The sequence below is a fragment of the Protopterus annectens genome, chromosome 5.part1 (genome assembly GCF_019279795.1).
Source record: "Protopterus annectens isolate FY-2018-M chromosome 5.part1, PAN1.0, whole genome shotgun sequence".
Taxonomy (NCBI): domain Eukaryota; kingdom Metazoa; phylum Chordata; order Ceratodontiformes; family Protopteridae; genus Protopterus; species Protopterus annectens.
In genome coordinates this window covers 513,345,688-513,367,089 of record NC_056736.1, presented here as the reverse complement: position 1 = coordinate 513,367,089, position 21,402 = coordinate 513,345,688, and the positions used below count along the sequence as shown (strand labels likewise).

General features: G+C 40.1%; 1 protein-coding gene across 1 annotated transcript in view; it reads left to right on the top strand.

Moving 5' to 3' along the window:
• PIGA (phosphatidylinositol glycan anchor biosynthesis class A) overlaps positions 1 to 21,402 on the top strand; it is a 404,235-nt gene that overhangs the window by 273,195 nt on the left and 109,638 nt on the right. Inside the window, exon 5 of the mRNA XM_044073130.1 lies at positions 20,474 to 20,680. Within this exon, the coding sequence (XP_043929065.1) occupies positions 20,474 to 20,680 (207 nt within the window). The remainder of the gene's footprint in view (positions 1 to 20,473; positions 20,681 to 21,402) is intronic.

The following is a 21,402-nucleotide window of genomic DNA, read 5'->3' as shown; positions in this document are numbered from 1 at the left end:
TTGTAATGCCTCAACCCCAAACCACGCTGACCACGGACGCTTCTCGCCTCGGGTGGGGGGAGGCATTGCATGGGCAGAGCCATCCAAGGCACGTGGACCCCTGTAGAGACCGTTCTGCATGTCAGTGTACTGGAGGTTATGGTGGTGCTTTTAGTGTTGTAAGCCCTTCAAGACCTTCTTCCTCTGGGGATTATTGCAATTCAGACAGTCAACATGGCGGTAGTCTGGTACTTCAACAAACCGGGAGGAACCAAGTCTTACCCTCTTTGTCGAGAGGCTGTGAGAGTTTGGGAATGGGCGATTTCCACCAACCGCTTTCTGATAGCAACGCACATTCTGGGTCGGTCCACCATTGTAGCGGACAAGCTGAGTCATTCTATCCTCACACCTTACGAGTGGTCTCTAAACCCCTTAGTAGCAAAACAGATCTTCCTCAGATGGGGTCAGCCTTTCTGCGATCTCTTCGCGTCTCCTTCAAACGCAAAATGCAGCAAATTTTTCACTCTAATTCCCCCACTGGGGGAAGAGTCCCAGAGACGCTCTGGTTCATGCTTGGCCACCCAGTCTTCTTTATGCTTATCCACCTCTTCTGCTAATGACAAAATTTCTGCAGAAAGCTCATCGGTTGGGGAGCAAAATAATCCTCATAGCCCCATTCTGGCCTCACCAGATCTGGTTCCCATACCTGCGGTCTCACATCATAGCTCCTCCTTTGGTCTTAGATCCCATTCTGGATCTGATCTCTCATCCTTCGGGATTGCAAACTCCGAACCTGGATGACCTCAAGCTCACGGCGTGGTTGATCCAGTTCCACTAGTGGCTAGGACTCCCGGTATCTCGTCTTCCGTAAAATCTATTCTGGTAGCGGCACATAAACCTTCTACCAGGAAGATCTACAAGAGTAAATGGAAGTGTTTTTCCATCTGGGCCAAACGTAGGGATTTGGACCCTTTTACAGCTCCCATTCCAACAGTTCTTGAATTTCTGTCCCACATTTTCCACCAAGGGGCCAGTGCTTCTACTGTCCAGGTTCAGATGGCTGCTATTTCTCATTTCCACATCGTGGACAACCTTGGTCCTTTAGCTTCTGCAAAGATATGCAAGACCTTTTTGAAAGGCACCTTTTTGTTAAGACCTCCGGTCAAGAATGTGGTTCCCCCATGGGACTTAACCTTAGTTCTTCAGGCGCTAACTAGTCCACCCTTTGAACCTGCAGCTTCCGTTGATTTAAAATTTTTATCTTGGAAAACTGCTTTCCTGATTGTAATTACTTCAGCTAGAAGGGTATCTGAACTTCAAGCCCTTTGTACAAAGCCCCCATACCTGGTCTTCCATAAGGACAGAGTATCTCTCAGGACTAATCCTTCATTCTTGCTTAAGGTAGCCTCCGAGACTAATATCAATCAAACCATCAATTTGCCTGTTTTCTTCCCCAACTTTCAGAACAAAGGGGAATACAGACTGCACTTGTTGGATGTGCATAGACAATTGCGATTTTACTTGCACAGGACAGCTGCTTCTCGCAAATCGGAGCAGCTATTCATGTCTTTCCCTAAGCCATCCTTAGGCAAGCCTATTACGAAAGTTACCTTAGCTAGATGGATATCCCACTGCATCTTACACGCATATACAGCTTCCGGTCGGCCAGAACCCTTGGGGGTTCATGCTCACTCTACCCGTTCTATGGCTACCTCTGCAGCATTTTGGTCAAGAGTTCCCTTAGATGACATCTGTTCAGCGGCTACTTGGGCCTCTTCTCATACCTTCATTTCTCATTATAAGCTGGATCTGATATCCAGAAGTAGGGCAGCCTTTGGCTCCACAGTGCTCCGGAATATCCTTCCTTGAGGACCTCCCAGGGTTTTGGTAGCTGGGGACTCTGTCCCACAGGTTGCTGATCAAATGAAGTTAGCTATTTCAGATAAAGAAGTTATGTACTCACCATAACATTCCATCTGAGTAGATAACTTCATTTGTCAGCAACCGAACCCCCCCCTCCTTCCACCTAGCTTGTTTCGTGGTCATATTCATGACGGAATGTTTTTCCTTCTGTCACGCATCAGGTTAGCATTTCTCTTTCGAGTATGTTTGACTGTTGTTGGTAGATAATTTGGCAAACTCGATCTGAGGACTGGAGGGAGGTAGCAGGGTATTATAGGTAAGGGGGAGGAGCTGAGAGCTCAGATCTTTAGCTTGGAAAGCTGCCGGCTCTAATCCGGGGTCGATCCAATACCCACAGGTTGCTGACAAATGACGTTACCTACTCAGATGGGACGTTATGGTGAGTACATAACGTCTTTTTTTCCACATCTGGAAAATCAATAAGAAAAGATCAAACTGCAATCTGTGCAAGTGGGAAAACAGGCTGTAACATCTGCTTTAGTATGAGTGACTTCATTTTTAGATTAGGTTATGCCTGTGGATGCGGCTGTTGATTTTTAGGCAATTGCTCATATCTGGCAGGTTAGTTTTCTGTGTTTATTCTAAGTTAATAAGGGATGGGGTGGTCTGAAAATGTATTTTTTCTGTTGTTTGAGGGTTTTCATTAAAGCAGAAGGTCTTGAAAAGTGTAACATGGGTTCAGATGGAGATAAGAAAAGCAACTGTGTAAAAGATCAACCTACCAAGCAGTATGTGCATGTAAGACAAAAGTGGAAAATACACTTAAAAAGGTCATATATAATAAGTGGGAACAAGAGCTGTTTATCATAATGGCTACTTTAGCCATGTTATCTTGAAATGTAAATGGCCTTACATGTTTATACAAAAAAAGAAAGAGTATTGAACTATGTTAAGAAATGAAGAGTGCAAATAGCAATGCTATGGGAAATAGATTTATTTATTTATTTTATTTATTTGCATTTGTTTACTGGGAAATTCTGACTGGGCAGGTACCTGTTTTCATTGGAGGCCCAGGGAGAAAAGCTCCACATACAATAAAAATTACTACACATACAATACAGAAATATAGTTACACTGAGAAAATGTCATACACACAATAAAAGTGTAAAATTACTGTGCATACATTACTGTAAGAAGAGTTCAAATAAGAAAAGGTCCGTGGACAATAAAGTTTAAATACTTTACAGCAGATAGGGTTACAGCATATAACAGTGATGAACATTATTTAGTTTGAGCAGTATTTACAAAAGTAGTTGCTGTTCTTTTGTGAGAAATTAGGGATGAAATAATACTTGTGCAGGTAGAGGGGGATAGAAGATACTATTATCCTGGCCCATTGCATGTGCAAAGCCAGGTGTTCATAAAGTGGGATTTGAGTACCATTTTAAAGTTACAGGTGTTTTGTCTTAGTTTTAGAAACAAATGAGCGTGTGAATTTGATAAAGAAAGGATTTCAGAAGGAATATTCAGCAGAATTATTAGAGGGAAAGGAAAATGGGAGTAAATTAATTTCTAGAGGGGCTTCAGTAATGATTGTAGAGGAAAAAAGGCAATAATGGCAAGATTTGTGGTGGTGAGGTATTGGCAAAGGAGGAGGTTACCCTGGCATGAATTTATATTCCACTAAAAGCTGTTATCACAGAGCTTAAGAAAAAGTCTGGTAGAAGTTATCGGCTTTTAGCTAGGAATATTACCTCTAGGTGGGGACAATATAACAAAATAGAGCAGATTTTCTGTAGACTTTTATGAAAATATTTGGTATGGAAGGTGTGACTGTAAGGAACTTGGACAGAATTTACATATTATTCCCTAAAGTACAGTAACTGGGCTAGACTGGATAGAAGTTATATTTCACAGGAACGTGCATTCAATTGAAAGCTTTAACACACATCCAAATGACTTTTTCAGATCACACATCAATAAAAACTAAGACAAAAATAGAGGGTAGTGAAGTAAAAATGAGACACTAGTGCTTTCCCACCCATCTGTTAAAAGGAGAGGAGTTTAAGGAATGGGTATTGGAAATTATTGAAGAGTTAGTAGGGAAATTATCAATTTGTTCAGAAGGGATAGCTAGTAAGTGGCCTAAAATGAAAAAAAGGATAGAGATAAAAGGGAGAAATATGGTTAAGAAGTGATATGTTATTTAGAGGGGTTGACAAAAGTTAAAAGTATTGCAGAAAAGGGGAACCTCACAGAACACGAAGAGGAATAACTACATTGTATTAAAGAGAGAGTATTGGGGTAATGTGCATGAGTTTAGAAAAATTGCTGTGCATAAAAACTTTTAGCACAATGACTTAAGCAACAAAAAGTAGAAGGGATTGTCACTAAACATAGGGAACCGATGAGAATTAACATAACCAGAGATCCTACAGAGGTGTTTGAGATATTTTGGATTTTTTTTGAAGGTTTGTATAAAGCATAGGACTGTGGAAACTAAGAAAGAGTACAAATGGAAATATTTATGGAAGACTTGATTATGCAAGATTAGAGGAAGATGAGGCTCACTAACTAATAGTTAAGACAGGAGGAGATGAGGTAAAAATGGTGATGTGTATAGTCAATCATAAGTCTCCAGGAGCAGATGACATTCCTATGGAAGTTAGAAGGAAAAAAAGTGATTAGGATCTGGAAGATTTTATTTAATAGTATTTTATGAGTAGGGCAGTGGAAGCATTGGCAATCCCTGATGCAATCATAAGGTTAATTAGTAGGATATATGAAGAATCAGAGGCAAGAATTAAGTTGAGTGGGTGTCCTCTGATGATCTGTGTTTGAAAAGATGAACCAAGCAGGGGGTGTCTTCTTTCCCCTTTATTTCCTTCATATTTAGAGCCATTTGCAAAGAAAATAAGGAACTCAGAAATTGAAGGGCATAATTAGTATGGTAATCAAGAGCTGGCTTTATTTGTAAATGATATTATTTTGTACTTGATAAATCCAGGAAGTAACTTCTCATTGTGGAGGAACATTCTGAGATAGTTTTAAGTCTTTTCAGAATATGTAAAGGCTAAAGCAGTAAATTATGTACCCGTCTTGACTTGGTTCAGCGATATCTATGTTTATGGGTACATGGAAAAAATGACATTTAGAGAAGCATGGATTATAAAGATGTCAGCTATGGATATGTGGGAAGAGTCTTAACATAAGATAATACAAAAAACTGAGAAACTGGAAGCTCTTATTTATGGATATGTAATAGTAAGTCATGAAAATATTTTTACTCTGTTTAGCTTTAAACATAGTTCAGGCATGTTTATGTCAGCCAGGGGACAGTTGTGGAGAATAATTAAGAGTTGAATGAATTTATCTGGGAGTGAAAAAAATGGCACGAGTTAAGTAAAATAAGCTGATCCTCCCAGTAGAACAAGGAAGTTTAGGATTACCTGGTTTAATGGGGTATTTTAGAGCTAGACAGTTAAGACTCATATACATAACACAAGCAGGAGGTTGTAATTCCAAGTGGAAAGGAATGATGGTGAAATTAGTGAGGTCAAGAAATAAGGAGAGAGTGGGATTTTGTTTGCAAACATTTAAGAATAATAACCACCACCATACAGAATCTTGTATTTATAAATTTGCAGAAAGTGTTCTTAAAACTAAACCAATATGGAAATGGTGAAAGGAGATTTTGCCAATTGGGATGACTGCAAATAGGGAGTACAGAAAATTGGCAAGAGGAGATATAATTTAATGGAGAAAACTGTTAAAGGAACCAAGATATTGGGAGGAAATAAGATAGTGAAAGGTGAGTGAGATGAGGTCTAGAAGAAGTTTGAACTACAGGTTAAAGATTTCCCTTCCCTAATATCAGAGTATAGGGAAAGAGAAAGGGGTAGGGGAATCCTAAGTGAAAGATCTGCTCTGGTAGATTTTTTAGTCAAATCTAGAACAGAAGTTGCTATTATAAAGGGAATAATTAGTAGGACATATAAAAATATTAAATGGTAACTGTAAAAAAAAAAAATTAATCAGAGGAAGTTAGAAAAGACTGGGAAGAGAGACGAGAAAAGCAGTTTACAAGGAAACAATGGGACAACATATGTATGGCTCCCAAGTATGGAAGAAAGTCCAGAAGGTTTAGGAATTTTAATTGGAAGTGTTTGCTTAGGTAATTTTATACTCGTAGTAGACTTCAAAGAATTTTTCCTTTGGTAGTTAGCAAATGTTGGAGGTGTGATGGGGAAGAAAGATATAACTGAGGCTTTTTTTTAATAAATAATAAACAGATTTTAAAAAATTCCTTGTGGAGTACTTTATCAGAAATGTTGGAGGAATGAATATAACTACAGAAATGATTCTTTTGAGCTGGGACAACAGGATCTGAATTACCTAGACATAATAAGGCCTTATTAAATTTAATTCCTTGGGGTGCCACAAAGCAATTACTAGAGAATGGAAGTCAAAGTATAAACCAACTGTATTTGAAGTATTGAATATTGTAAAAGAAATAAAATTACTGGAAAAGTGACGTGTAAAAAAGGGAAAGAGCAAATGACATAGAAATAAATGGAATTTGTGGGAGCAATACATGGAGAACAATGTTCAGCAGGTGGAGTGAGGTTTAATGGAAGGCAGGGATTTATATAATGGACTGAAATGTAGTTGTTAAAAAGAAAGAAAACATGCAACATATAATATAAATGGAACGAGTATTAATATGGTTTGTTTTATTTTCTATGAATGTACATGTGCCCGTGTCTTAAGTAATAATTTAATAAAGGTGTGTAAGAAAAAAGATGTTTATATGTTTTATTCTTTAGACCTCCATTGCTAGCCAAGTTTCTATTTGTATAGAACCAAACGCATCAGGAAATCAGATACATTGTTTGTGTCCTTTTCTAGAGCAAAGCTTGGAAAACCAATTTCTAAAGTGACTTTGTCTAGATGACTTTCTGACTGCATTTCCTTTGTCTATACCATGAAAGGTTGATCTCTTCCTTTTAAGTCTAAGGTCCGATCTACAAGGGTATTTGCTACTGCAACAGAATTCTTTATCTGTGTTTCTTTGGATGATATTTGTGCATCAGCTACTTGGTCAAACACTCATACTTTTGTCTTCCAGTCCAGATCCTGTTTTGTATCCACCTTTTTGCAGAATTTTCTTTCCTAATACTACCCAACTGTCTGGTAGGGGGGGTTTGTTCCACAGGCTGAGATGGATGGAAAACACATCAGATCCAAACGTTTATGTACCTGCCATCAAGTATATCTGTGTTGTCTTCTTCCATCCATCTCAGCCATCCCTTTCCTCCATCCCTCTGCCAAATTGTCATTGCTATGTGTGCCTCCTGGTGGACCTTGCAGATCCATCTGAAGTCTTTTTTGAAATCCTCGGGTCTATTACTTGGTTTCCATTATAGGGATTCTTTTGGTACAGGTCAGGTTTAATAGGGAAAACTTGATCTGAGTAGAATTAGGCATGCAGGGCAGGTGTAGCTTCAGAGCTGAAGTGTCCAAGATGCTGGCCTTGAAACTCAATTGGATCCGATAACCCACAGTTTGAGACAGATGGAAAAAGACAACAAGGATCTAGCATTATAACTTTATTTACTGGACATGTACCAAACAATATAAACCATTAAATATAAATCAAATCCCGTGGTTTCATTTGCACAGGATTGTCACATTTATACTCATATTCTTATCAGTCTCTTAAACCACTCTTTTTCTTTCATTCGCTTCTCAAAAGCTTCTTGGTTACAGCATACCAACATATAACTTTTGTTCAGCTAATTTTGAGCATCCCACTGGAATATAGAGTCTCAGAAGGAAGTTCTAGGAAAAAAGCCACTTTGCTTTGCTAGTTATGGTTTTAGATATGGTGCCTAATGCTGGACATTTCCAAATTTCTGAGAAGGCCTCCCACTCTGATGTTGGTTGTAATTGTTCATTGTGAAGTAGGATATTAAAGTTATTCCATCTGTAGCTCTGCTGACATCTTAGTTTTCCACTGCTTTCTATGTGGATGATTTTCCAACAGTTGTGGTACATATGTCTGAAAGCTGGCTATTGTGAGTTTGATGCCCTTATTTAAGCTGGCAGCAGTTTGTTGAGAGCTGACATCTCTACCCAGACACCAGAGGCCCAGGCAGCTGAGGATCAGACATCAGTCTGTGAAACATCTGAGGATCGTAGCAGCAGTACTAGGCAAACTAGCACAGGGACCATAAGACACCTAGCCATATCTACCTTTAAGTATACACTCTCTAAAATGTTTATGCCTCCCCTTTCAAGCACTTAATAGTGCTCACTTCTCAAATCAAGCTGGGTTGTATGTGACAGCCAGGTGCAGATTTGTGTCTATCTATACAGTCATTAAGACTATCCTTAAATGTTGTCAGAGTAGTACTTTGTTTGACCTGTAGTGGTAACTTATTCCATTGCATGGGAATACATTGAGTTATAAACCATTGTTTCTCCAGTGAATATTGTTTATTTGTTTGGGTAGATTTAGGTGCCCAATGCAGGTATTAGTAGAGCCACTCATTTTGCAAAGAAGCAGAAGGTCAAAAAGGATTGAATTTTTTGTGGCTCAAAATGAGTCACAGGTCATCTCAGAGCAGTCTGTAGGCTAAGTATAAGGACAGTTGTGCTAATTTGTCTGGTTAGTTGAAGGATGTTCATCTTGTTTCACTGTTGTAGTCATTACTCTTGGGTTATCCTGCTGGCAGGCTACCCTCAGTCGGCCAGAATTCCAAAGTTTAGGTCCGGTGTCGGTTGCTGTCACCTCTTCCCTGACGTCAGTGCGCCAGGGGCATAAAAGATGCAGCCAACGCCATTTTCTTCAGTCTTTCTTGCCGCGCGGTGCCCGAAGCAAAAGCAATTCGCAAGTGCCTGTCGGCCGACTGGTGAGATTTTCAAATCCGAATTTCAGAACCGAAGTCTTCATTAAAGCTAAGTACCGCATTGGGGAAACTTTTTTCTTGCTCCAGACTGATGTCAGAAAAAGTTAACAATTGTATTTCTTGTGGGAAGCAAATACCTCATAAGGATTTTCACTCTTACTGTATTCCTTGCCTAGGCCTTGATCACAACGTTGCTAGGTGTCGGTTTTGTGCTAGATTTAACCAACGCACTATTAAGCGTCGGTTTGATTTTGCATTTCATTACTTTGGCCGAAGATTTAATTATGTAATGCCGTTGGACCAGCCGGCAACCAGAGTTTACAAAAAACGCAAGGACAAGGAAAAGGATAGGCATCCGAGGTCCAAAACCGACGACGAGGCCTCTGCTAGGCCAGTCTCCGGTTCGCAGATTCTCAGTGAGGTGCTTTCGAAGCCCCTGGCACCCGCTACCTCAGAGCCACAGGCCGCTTCCGACTCCCGTGTGGAGCCGACTGGGCCTCTGGATACTCAAGGTATTGGACACTCGGAAATCATTCCCTCAGATGGGTCCGGAGCAGCTGAGCAGGCATCGGCTTCTGAGGGTGTCTTCAGACGTACACAACTATATATTAAGCCATCCTCAGCTTCAAAGCAAAGACTAAAGCAGCTCTAAAGACAAAAAAACAAGTACAGCATTCTCCTACTCAGACTTCCATGCCTAAAAACAGATGCTCAAAATGGCCAAAGACCTAATTACTTTGATTAGGGGCTCCCATCCCCCTCCTGATAAGAGGCCTAGGCAAGAGACAGAGTATGATTCTTCTGATCAGGTTTCTATTTCCTCTGATTCCTCTTCTGAACAGGATTACTCCATGCATCCCTATGAGGATTCTGATGCTGAAGAATCCATTCCTTCAGCCTCTCCTCCTGAGGATTATTCTTTTGGGGAAACCCTGCATACCATGAGAGAGCATTTCCACTGGGAGAACCAAGATTATTCTGAATCTAAGAAAAGGCTCAGAGACTTTCAGCTACTTCCTCAGCATAGACCCCTTGCTATTCCACCTGTTTTAGACATTGTAGATGATGTATTTTCAGAGTCCGGCCTGTCCCCTGACTGTTTACCCCCTGCACCTGCTAAGCCAGACAGATACTACAGGGTTCTGGATTCTCATAAATTCCTATATAAGAACCCCGCTGCTGACCCAGAAACTATATCTCAAGGTCCCAAAGGGGTTAAAGCTTCCACTGCAAAAAACCCTGTCACCTGTTTTAGGGATTCTAGGGCTCTAGACAGATGGGGGCAGGGGGTCTACACTTCTGCTACCTTGACTGTAAGGGCTTTAAATTGTCAGTTTTATATGCTTAAATATCAGCAATATTTGATGTCACTGCTTAAACAGAAATTGTTGACAAACACTGAATGTTCAGAGAACAAGGAATTGCAGGATTTATTGCATGCAGCTGAACAGGTGGGAAAGCATACTTTGCAATGTGGTTATGATTCTTTGGAGGCCTCTTGCAGGGTCACTGTTACAGGTTCTGTTATTAGAAAGCATACTTGGTTAAAGGAACAGAATCTGCCTGATCATGTTAAAGCAAAATTATTAGATGCACCATTGCAGCATGATACTTTGTTTGGTACTAAAGCAGAAGAGGCGTTGAAAAAAATGGAGGATAAAGCAAAATCCATGCAGACAGTCAAGGATTTCTTACAGGTACAGCCACCCAGGTTTAGCAGAAACTGGCCTTCTAAAAATTGGTACTTTCCACTGTCAGACCACAAAGAGGCAGATACAGGCGTCCTAGAGGCAGGTCTCAGCCCCAAGGCTCATACAGGCCTAAACAGTGGGGTGCTCCTACCTCCAAAAGCGGAGAAGACAAATCACAACCTTACAGGAAACAGTCCCAATGACTTTCCTCTGCCAGATGCAAGCACTTTTCTTTTGACAGCCCCCCTTAGGGGGAAAACTAGCACTTTTTTCATCAAATTGGCAAATGGTTACCCAAGACAAATGGGTCCTGAACATAGTGTCCCAAGGCTACAGGTTCCATTTTCACACTCTACCAAGGACAAAAGGTATGCCAGACCTGCCACACAATCAGTGGGCAGAGGCACAAAAACTAATTACAACCCTCATGGACATGAGGGCCATTCAGCAAGTACCACAACAGGAGCAGGGGCAAGGATTTTACTCCAGACTTTTCCTAGTACCCAGAAAGGACAGAACCTGGAGACCAATACTGGACCTATCTATACTAAATACGTTTCTGGAAGTTCCAAAATTCAAGATGTTTACCCTGCAGCAGCTACTGTCCATGCTGGGCAAGAAGGCTTGGCTCGTAACTTTGGACCTGAAAGAGGCATACCTGTATGTCTTAAGACAATTTTGCAGAAGATACCTCAGATTCATAGCTGGCTCAATGCATTAGCAATTCTCTGCACTGCCCTTTGGCTTATCTACTGCACCCAGGGTCTTCACAAAATGCCTGGCACCAGTAATTGCGTTTTGCAAACAGAGGAATTCAAATATATCCCTACTTGGACGACTGCCTAATTCAAGCAGAGACCAAAGACATTCTTTTAAAGCATCCGGCGTTTGTAAAAAGATTACTAACTGGCCTAGGGTGCACAGTAAACGAAAAGAAATCAAAACTAGTGCCTCTCAAGAGATAATATTCCTGGGTGCAAGCTTAAATACAACTGCCCAGATGGCTGATCTCACGCCAGACAAACAAAAGCAACTGACTTCTTACTTTCAAGAAACTGGCAACAAAAACCCACTTATCTGCAAGGAAAGTCCTGCAGGCCCTGGGTTTCATGGCATCCTGCATTCTACTAATTCCGTATGCCAGACTGCATATGAGGAAACTACAATGGTATCTAAAAAGTGTTTGGCTCAGCATTGCCACAGCCTGGAGACAGTAATTACACTCATTCCCTGCATACAACAGGAGTTTCGATGGTGGGCAGAAGCCTGTCATCACAACAAGGGTCTGCCATTCAGTTTACCCACAGCCAGACAGACACTAACAATGGATGCATCAGATTATGCCTGGGGGGGCCCATATGGCAGGAAAATGTATTCAGGGCACATGGCTTGCAAACCAGATGCATCTTCACATCAATCAAAAAGAGATGCTAGCTGTTCGAAATGCCCTGACAGCTTTCAAGGACCTGCTTCATCCAGGACAGCTACTGATAAAGACAGACAATACTATGGTCATGTGGTACATAAACAAGCAGGGAGGTACACATTCCTACCCCCTCTGCAGACAAGCAATGACCTTATGGGACACAGCATTGGCTTTTCAAATTCACCTGCAAACACAATTCCTGCCAGGAAAAACAAATACTCTGGCAGATGAACTAAGCAGAAACCTCATGGATCCCCAAGAATGGAAACTGGATCCACAAGTCTTCAGCATGATAATAAGGAAATGGTGATGCCCAGACATAGATCTATTTGCCTCCCTCACAACTACCAATTGCAGAGATTTTGCACAAGGATTTATCACAAGCAAGCATGCAAAGTGGACACCCTATCCTTCAGCTGGAAAAATCTAACAGTATATGCCGTTCCTCCACTGCCTCTCCTTCCCAGGGTACTCCTAAAGGTCAGACAAGAGAAGCCAAAAATGATACTGATTGCCCCAGACTGGCCACGCCAGCACTGGTACCCAATCCTAAAGAGCTTGTCTCAAGGTCCAGCATGGATATTGCCTCAAACTTCTCACTTGCTGACCCAACAAAACAATCAGATCCTGCACAGCCAACTCAGGACCTTAAATCTGGCAGCATGGCAGATAATGTAACCTTTCAGAACACTCCTCTTTCAAAAGCTGTTATGGGTGTTATCTTGGAGGCCAGGAGGCCCAGTACCAGAAAATCTTATGCAGAAAAACGGAAGAGATTCTGTGCTTGGAGCCAGGAACAAGGCATTGACATGTGTGTACCAAATATACCTCAGATTTTACAATACTTAACTGAGATGCTGAACAAAGGCCTTTCTTTCTCATCAATTAAGATTCATGCCTCTGCCATTTCAGCCCATTACAATATGGAATCACCTATCTTTTCTCATCCTTTAATAAGGCAGTACCTCAGAGGGGCTAAAAACATTAGGCCTCCAAGGAGAGCACCAATTCTGGCCTGGGACCTCAATTATGTTTTGGAAAAACTCACACTGCCTCCTTTCGAGGCAGCTTCAACAGTAGATATAAAATTCTTATCCTGGAAAACAGCTCTACTCCTAGCAATAACCTCAGCAAGGTGAGTCTCGGAGTTACAAGCACTCATGGTTGTGGAACCTTTTATCATTTTTCTTCCAGACAGGGTGTCTCTGAGGACAAATACTACATTTATGCCTAAGGTGCTATCCAGTGTGGCTCTCAACCAAACCATTCACTTGCCTACCTTTTATCCAAATCCACAGAACAAGGGTGAGAAAATTCTGCATTCTTTGGACATACACAGGCAGTTACGCTTCTACTTGGACAGAACTAAAGCTTTCAGAAAGACTGAGCAACTTTGTGTCATGTGCTGCAGGATCACAAGGAAAAGCTATCTCAAAACAGACTATTTCTAAATGGATAGGCCATTGCATCCGTTTCTGCTATTCTCAGCATGGCAAATCAGTGCCTAAGGGCATTAGGCCTCATTCCACCAGAGCAGCAGCCACTTCAGCAGCCTTTCTCAGAGGAGTACCAACCAAAGATATCTTAGAGTCTGCAACTTGGAGTTCAGTGCACACTTTCACAAAGCACTACAACTTACCTCTTTACTCTAAGTCCAGAGCAGGCTTTGCCACTGCAGTTCTGCAGGGCCTCATAGCCTCTCCTAATCCTATTTAGCCCAGCCAGCCATCCTCAGCTTTGGGATTCAACCCAAGAGTAATGACTGCAACAGTGAAACACTAACCTAGTACAGTTGTGTACCTACCATAAATGTAGATGTTCGAGTGTATTCACTGTTGCAGTCCAGGTTACCCACCCACCACCCCCCTTCTCTTTGCTGGGACTTACTGCACTTCTCTATCCTATACAACCTATTTGGTGTATTTGCTTGTAGATAAAGAAAATGTTATTTTTGTGCATTTTTATTGGCATATTTTTCAGCCTACCAATTTGGGGGCACCTGACATCTGGGGCAAGAAAAACTGAAGAAAATGGCGTTGGCTGCATCTTTTATACCCCTGGTGCACTGACGTCAGGGAAGAGGCGACAGCAACCGACACCGGACCTAGACTTTGGAATTCTGGCCGACTGAGGGTAGCCTGCCAGCAGGATAACCCAAGAGTTATGACTGCAACAGTGAATACACTCGAACATCTACATTTATGGTAGGTACACAACTGTACTATTTTTGGCCTGTAATTTTCTTGGTAAGATATCTTTTGAGTATTTCTAGTGGAGTGATATGCTTCGATTTATACATACCACAGTGGGCGCTGTATTCAGTGATGGGATTCCAAGCAGAGCTGCTCCACCCCCATGATATGAGTGGTGATGTCTGTAGTTTCCATCAGAGATATTTCACTACATGTATGCCTGTGGGTGCATGCAAACCCCACCCTCCCCAGGAGAGGTGAGTGGCCTGTTCCACTTTACTTCTATGCCTAGTTCTTCCAGTGATAGGGCTGCTAATTGAACTCATGTCAGCTGGGCTACATTCAGGACTCCATCCCTCTGCACCACAGTGCCCTAGTTTGGTGTCTGCTGGTATATTTTATAACCAGATTGCTGACTTTAGTATTTGTTCATTGTAAGCTGTGATGTAATGTACAAGCATTTTGATTGTAAACATACTAGGACTTCTGGGAAGTAAATAAATATTTTTCAGTAGTTAAATGTTTAATTTATGATATAGTGTGTGAATGCTGTGTGGTAGTGTGGTTGTAGAGTTTTTCTGGGCTCATGCTGGGAAGCTAAAACCTGATTTTTGCTTTGATTTTTCTAAGTAAAATATCATAGTGTTTGACAAATGGGTTGTATACTTGACCAATCAAAAGACTGCCCCATGAGATGTTACTTATCTAATTCTGTTTTGCCTTATGGTTGTCTTTTTTCTTTTACCACTATGTTATTTAAAGACAAACATTTAGCAAATCAAAATTGCACAGCAGCAGCTTCTCCCTTTTCAGGTGAATGCATTATTCACATTATGTATATTTAACCATTTTAAGTTTATTTGTGAACTTTATAATTGATCATTACATTGTGTTAGTAAGCATTGGAATATATTTAATATTTTTGCTGTACTTCTATATTGTTTTGAATTTACATAGATTAGGCAGGAAATATTGCAATGTATTGATGGTCTTATATTAGGACTGAACCTCATTCATCACCTTATTTCTGTTTGGAGGCCATCTTTCCTAGCAGCTTCCTTACAGTTGCTAGTGTAATATGCTCTTCTATTAAATTATTTACATGGTCTCAATTACTTTATTTCTGGTGTAGATTATTGCTTTTTGTTCTTACCCTTAGCTAGGTGCTAGTTATTGCTTGTGATCTAATACTTGTTAACATAAAACAGATGACATTAGAACTTAATAGGTTGTGTTTTTTGTACTGCTTACCAGCAGTTTTAATACATTTCATGTTATGGGAACTGTAATGGTTACTATGAGTCACTTGGTAGTACTTATTTTTGTTTTAGTTAATGATAATAGTAACAAACAGCATTAGTACTGTTCATTTGAGGAAAGTGCTAATAGATTCGTACTAGGTTAAACAGAAAGTTATATTTTATAGTAACGTTACTAATTGCAGCATGTTGTCACACAAACTTATTTCTTTTGTTTTAATAAGAACGTTCAGGAATATACAAATAAACACACACGTTTGATGTTCATCATAGTCTTCACTGTTGCACTCTTCACTCCTAGTATATCCTACCATGCAGGTAGCCTGTGGTTAGAGAGTCATTACCGTCCCCCAGCTTCAGCCAACACCCTCCTTCTGGTACAAGGATGTCAGCAGTACAAAGGCTGCATCAAGATGTCATCTTAAGATCTTTCTGGCTGTGCAGTTGCATCAGTATCTCAACAGCACATGCAGTCTGTCAGTCGGCCAAATAAAGTCTTCTTGAAGACAGATAAACATCTAATAGGGGATTTCCTTATTATTTGTTACATGTGTTTTATTAGCTAATATCTGACACACAATCCAGCTCAGAGGAAATTGTTACTAATTGTCTGACATGTGGTAAGCATGTACCACATAAAGATTCTCACAGTAAGTCTCTCTTTTCCCTCTAAGCTGAAGCATGGCATGGACTTCTGTCCCCAGTGCATCTTGTTTATCCTCAGGACAATATGCCATCATCAACATTCCTGCTTGGAATTTACTGCCAGTAAATGGGTATGAGCATGATTTAGGGCCAATGGCTCTGGAAGCCTACCCCTGCAAGAAAGAAACCTTCAGAAAAGAGGGAGAAAAGAAATAGTACAGGGGACATCAGTAATTATTCAAGTTTTCCCTTTTCTAGTGATAGTGTGCTAAGTGAGGCACTTTTACAGAATCCATTGTGGCTGAGGCCTGTTGTGTGAACACTCTGCAGGCGTTCATGCCTTCTTTCTGGCATGTCTGCTGAAATCTCCCATGTACCTTTGACATATGGGTTCATAAGAAGGTTCTTGGGTACATCGTTGATGTTTCGGTTGCCTATCCAAGACCCTAGGCATCAAACGTGGCTGCCTGTGATCATGGTAGGCACAGCCTAAGTAGGTGCAGTCTAGCTTGCCTTGGCCAAATATCCCACCTGTGCTTTGTCTTCTGATACACTGGTTTGAAACTCAAATAGTAAATTTCCTTGGAGCAAGTCTGGACACTGTTCAGTACAGGATCTTTCTCCCTGAAGACGAGCAAGAGATGATTTCAGATTTCTTTGCCAAATAATTCACAGAAGTAAAGATTACAGCAAGGGAATACCTGAGATAGCTAGGACATATGATAGCATGCATTCCAGTGGTTCACTGGGTGTACCTACACATAAGAAAACTAACTTAAGAAACAGGTGACACCATCACATCCATAATTTGGAAACTTATTTATTTCATGAGCAAGGGAATGCCCTTCAGGGAAACAAAGCATGCTGTGATACTGGCAACAGATTCCAAGCATGTTATGACACTGAAAACAAATTCCTCAGACATGGTTTGGGGAGGCCACCAGGTCCAAGGGGTTTGGCGACACAGAATGAGAATAAAACATGTCAACATAAAGGAAATGATGGCCCAAGTACAGTAAATAAAAGTACCACAGTGATGTGGTACATAAACAAACAAGATGGAGGGGGGGACTCCTACCTGGTGTGCTAATTTGCCATGCAAGCATGAAACATTTCAGTAGAGAAGGGGTACTTTTTCTAGATGTGACATATGGCTCTTCAAACCAGAGTAAAGGCACACAATGTACAGATATCCGCAATGGATGATGCACAGAAAAAACATTTCTAGATCTAACCAGCAGGTGGAGTGTGCTGAAGATAGACCTGTTTGTCTCTCAGCTGAACAGATAGCTGAGCGCTAGTCTGGATGACTGATATCTACTCCTTGAATTGGGCAGGACTGTTTCTGTATCTTTCACCTCCCATACTCCTGACCCCCAGGGTCTTGACAAAGGTCCAGGAGGAGAGACCAGAAATCCTAATAGCTCCCTTTTGGTCAAGGCAACACTATTTCCTTCTCTATACAACATGGCAAGAGGGGAACACAAAGTACTGCCGCATCAAGTTTGTCTTTCGGCTTTTCCCGGTTAGGGGTTGCAACAGTGGAACTCCGGTCCGCTAATGATTGGCAGTTGGTTTTTATGGTGTCGAGTTGCCAGCCCAACACCCAACCTTCAACGAAGGCACGTCCATTCAACGCATATCTTTTGACCGCTCACTAGACCGCAGGGAGGACATGCAGACTCCACACAGAAGGCACTCCCAACCCAAGCCGAGAATCAAACGGGAGAACCTCTTGCTGTGAGGCAACAACGCTACCGCTGCACCACCGCGGAATTCTTACTGCCGCATCAAGTGGATCCCCTTATTCAGAATGAGGGGTTCCTGCTATACCCCAATGTGGACACACTGAGGCTAACAGCTTGGATGACTTGGTCTCATGGGCCCAAACCACTCTGAGGGTCAAGTACATAATACCATGTGTTCTAAAGCCCTTATTTCCCCAGTCAACATTACATGAGGGTACAGATTCATCACCTGACAAGTAAGTGTAGCACTCAAAACAAAGTGGCGATGGTGAGCTGATTGGCCAGACTTTCCCAGGCAGCTGTCCTGTAGAATGCCTATCAAAAGTCTGTTCAGTTGTTTTTATTCATGAGACACTTCACCTTTGATTAGCTTGAAACCAACAATTTTAACATTAACTTAGCTTATTAATTATTTAAGATGTCCACGAATGCTAAGCCAAGTACACTTGGTTAAGGAAAGCCTGGATTGTAAGCATAGACCTTCGAGGATCTTATGCATTTCATCTGAAGAGTCTTTGGGTGCTGTTCCATATGTGCTGATGATTTCAAAGATTGCTGGCTTGGTGTGTGGAGCCTTCATTTTAAATTCATTTACAAGCTGTCAGCCTACAGTTCTGGACCAGACAGCATTGTAAGTCATTACTTCAGATAGGTAGAAGACTTCAAGAGCTATGAGTAGATGAAACCAGCCCTGATTTTACTTGTAGTTACACACATCCTGGAAGCAATTCTTTATTTTCCTGCATGCATGGTCTTTAAGTTAAGAATATGTAAGTGAGAATATCCTTTTTTAATTGCCTTAGTTGATCAGGCAGTTATATTTGCTTATTAACCCTGTAAGTGTTCAGTTGCAAACACCCAAATTGTCTCAATGCCTGCCTTATAAGTGTGTTAAACCCAATATGGCATAAGGTATGTGTGGTTTAATAGACTGTTCATTACATGCTCAGTTGCTTCAATTTGCTGCTCGTGTTTAAGATTGTGAACCTTCTAATGATCTTTGGCCTTTAGTTTTTTGAGTCTGAGTTCCTTCTGCATATACTGTAACTGAACAAGACATAACCAGACAGAGTTTCCAGGTCCATATAAATATGCCTTTGGGCTTTGTGTGTTTACTAGGTTAACAAACAGCAATGGGCCCTTGTTTGTTTTGCTTTGTTCAAGTGAGGATATATATTATATTGTGTTTTATCATGTATCCTAAAACTGATAGATATTTGGTTTGTTGCTAGGATAAATTACAGCAGATCAGTAGAGCACACAGACATACATGTGTGTGTGTGTGTGTGTGTGTGTGTGTGTGTGTGTGTGTGTGTATATATATATATATATATATATATATATATATATATCTATGAAAGCTTGCTTGACAGTATCATTTTGTGCCTTACAGTTGTTTCAGATCCATGTGCCCCTGTAGCTTAGACTTTTCTTAGTCTTAATTCTTTATTTGGCACAACTCTTCTTTTGCCAGAAGTATCCCTGTGTACAATCGTCAGGGTTTCCTAACTTTAGATCAAAGCGTATTACTTCGATCTAAAGTTTATCGTACAGAGAGCATCACATGTATGTATTGCAAACACTCTAAAATATTGGTAAACAGAAAAGCAAATGTGAGATTTAATCCAGATGAGGTAAGACAGCACCATGAGGAAAGTTGCACCGAAAACCCTTTGCTTGCACAAATATGTACTCTACCCGAAGTGTGCATTACGCTGACAATAAGTAAATAAGTGAATAAATTGGTCAAATGAGATTGCATCAGTAAATACACAAATGCAGAACATAAAGTAAACATATAAAATAAATAAATACATTGCAATGGTATCAAATCGAATAGGAGAGTAATACAAAGTTGTAAAAATGAGTAAACTTTCACTGGCTAGCCTAGAATCACTGACACTGCCTTCGTTAGGCAGTACTCAGTACTGCTATGCTATAGAGAAGCTGCTGAGGTTTTGTTGTAATTATTTATCTCACCCTTAGCACTCATTGTGTTACATAGTGCTCTTTTTTTTTATAGACAAACTGTGGCGTTTGCTTTTCTGTTTGCCGATTTTTTTAGATTGTCGGTGATAGTAGTTTGACACTGTCTATACAATTAATTTTAGACTGAAGTAATATGCTTCAATCTAAAGTTAGGAAGCACAACATTAATACAATCTAATGTCAAACAGGGAGAAAGTAGGAATAGCAAAACTATTTAGGGTCAATCCCTTTTCAAGTAAAATGCATGTCTTGAATAATGTAAAAAATGCAGTGCAGATAAAAAATAAAGGCTAAATCCTAAGACACTGATTTATTTCAGAAGAACTCTGCCTCTTGAATTTGCTTCTTAAAATGTTTATTGTTTATATAACATATAGTATTGCTTACTATACTGAATTTTTACTTTCTGGAGTACCACAATATGTTTTAGTTATTATGTCAAAGGTATGTTATATATGTTGTATATTTAAGTTGAAAAAAGGACTATTTTCTTTTCTTTACAATTGTATTGTTGCTATTTACAACTGTTATTAAATGTACTTCTATTTATATGATAGTGAAATTTTTTTAAAAAAATGTAAGAAAAAAAGAAAAGAAAGGACATAATTAAATATTTTAAGTTTTGAATTTGTTGTAATTTACTTAAATAACCTACTGTGGTCCAGATAATTTTAGATCACTTCAATTTCATGTGATTATATGAAGTAATAAAAAATGTGAGTTACTTATCCAAGCATACACTGTAAAATACTTTTGTTCTACCCACCCAGGTTGTTAGCACTCGAGTAGGTGGGATTCCTGAGGTACTACCAGAAGATCTCATAATTTTATGTGAACCATCTGTAAAGTCTCTCAGTGCTGGCCTAGAGAAGGCCATTGCACAACAGCAGACAGGGATATTACCAGCACCAGAAGAGATCCATAGCAGGGTAAAGAGACTCTACACTTGGAGAAATGTTGCAGAGAGAACAGAAAAGGTAAGGTTTGTAGGCATGTATGTATGTATGTATGGTTTTATTCATTTGCATCTGCTCATTCATGTATGTTTAACATATAAAATAACCATATTTAAAACATCTATTTGCCATGAATCCATGTAACTTTTGGTACCAGCTATATTTTCATTCTTTTATCACATTGTCTTCTTTCTTACTTTGTTCTTAATATTTGATACAGATGTCATAGTAGATATTTTAACTTCGGCACCATGAAGGTATATTTCCATCACCCCAAGGTTGATGTAATCAATGTGCTGTTTACATAGAATGTGTTACTTTAGCTAAACTGTGCAAGGAATTTAATTTCCATGTCCATCTCTCTTTTCTGCAGGCTGCATATGGTATTTCTTGATTGTATTGCTTCTTTTTACTTTGTTCCACTTATGCTTTTTGACAATTTGCTTTACATTAAGCATTTAGCTCAGAAACACAGTCCTCTGGGGCCGACAGAACATACAGTGGACTTCACGTTCAGTGCCAAAAAATACTAATGCAAGAAAAAAACACTGGAACCGCGCAAAGGATGACTCAGAAACATTTTTTTAGCATAGTGTTGACGTTTAATAGTCACTGTTCATTTGAAGACTTCCTAAGAAATGTGCAAGCTTAAAAAAACACTCTAAATAATACTTATTTAAAATACAAAGCATCCAATCACACGAAGAAGCCATTTATACAATTAAACAATAATTAGCATAAAT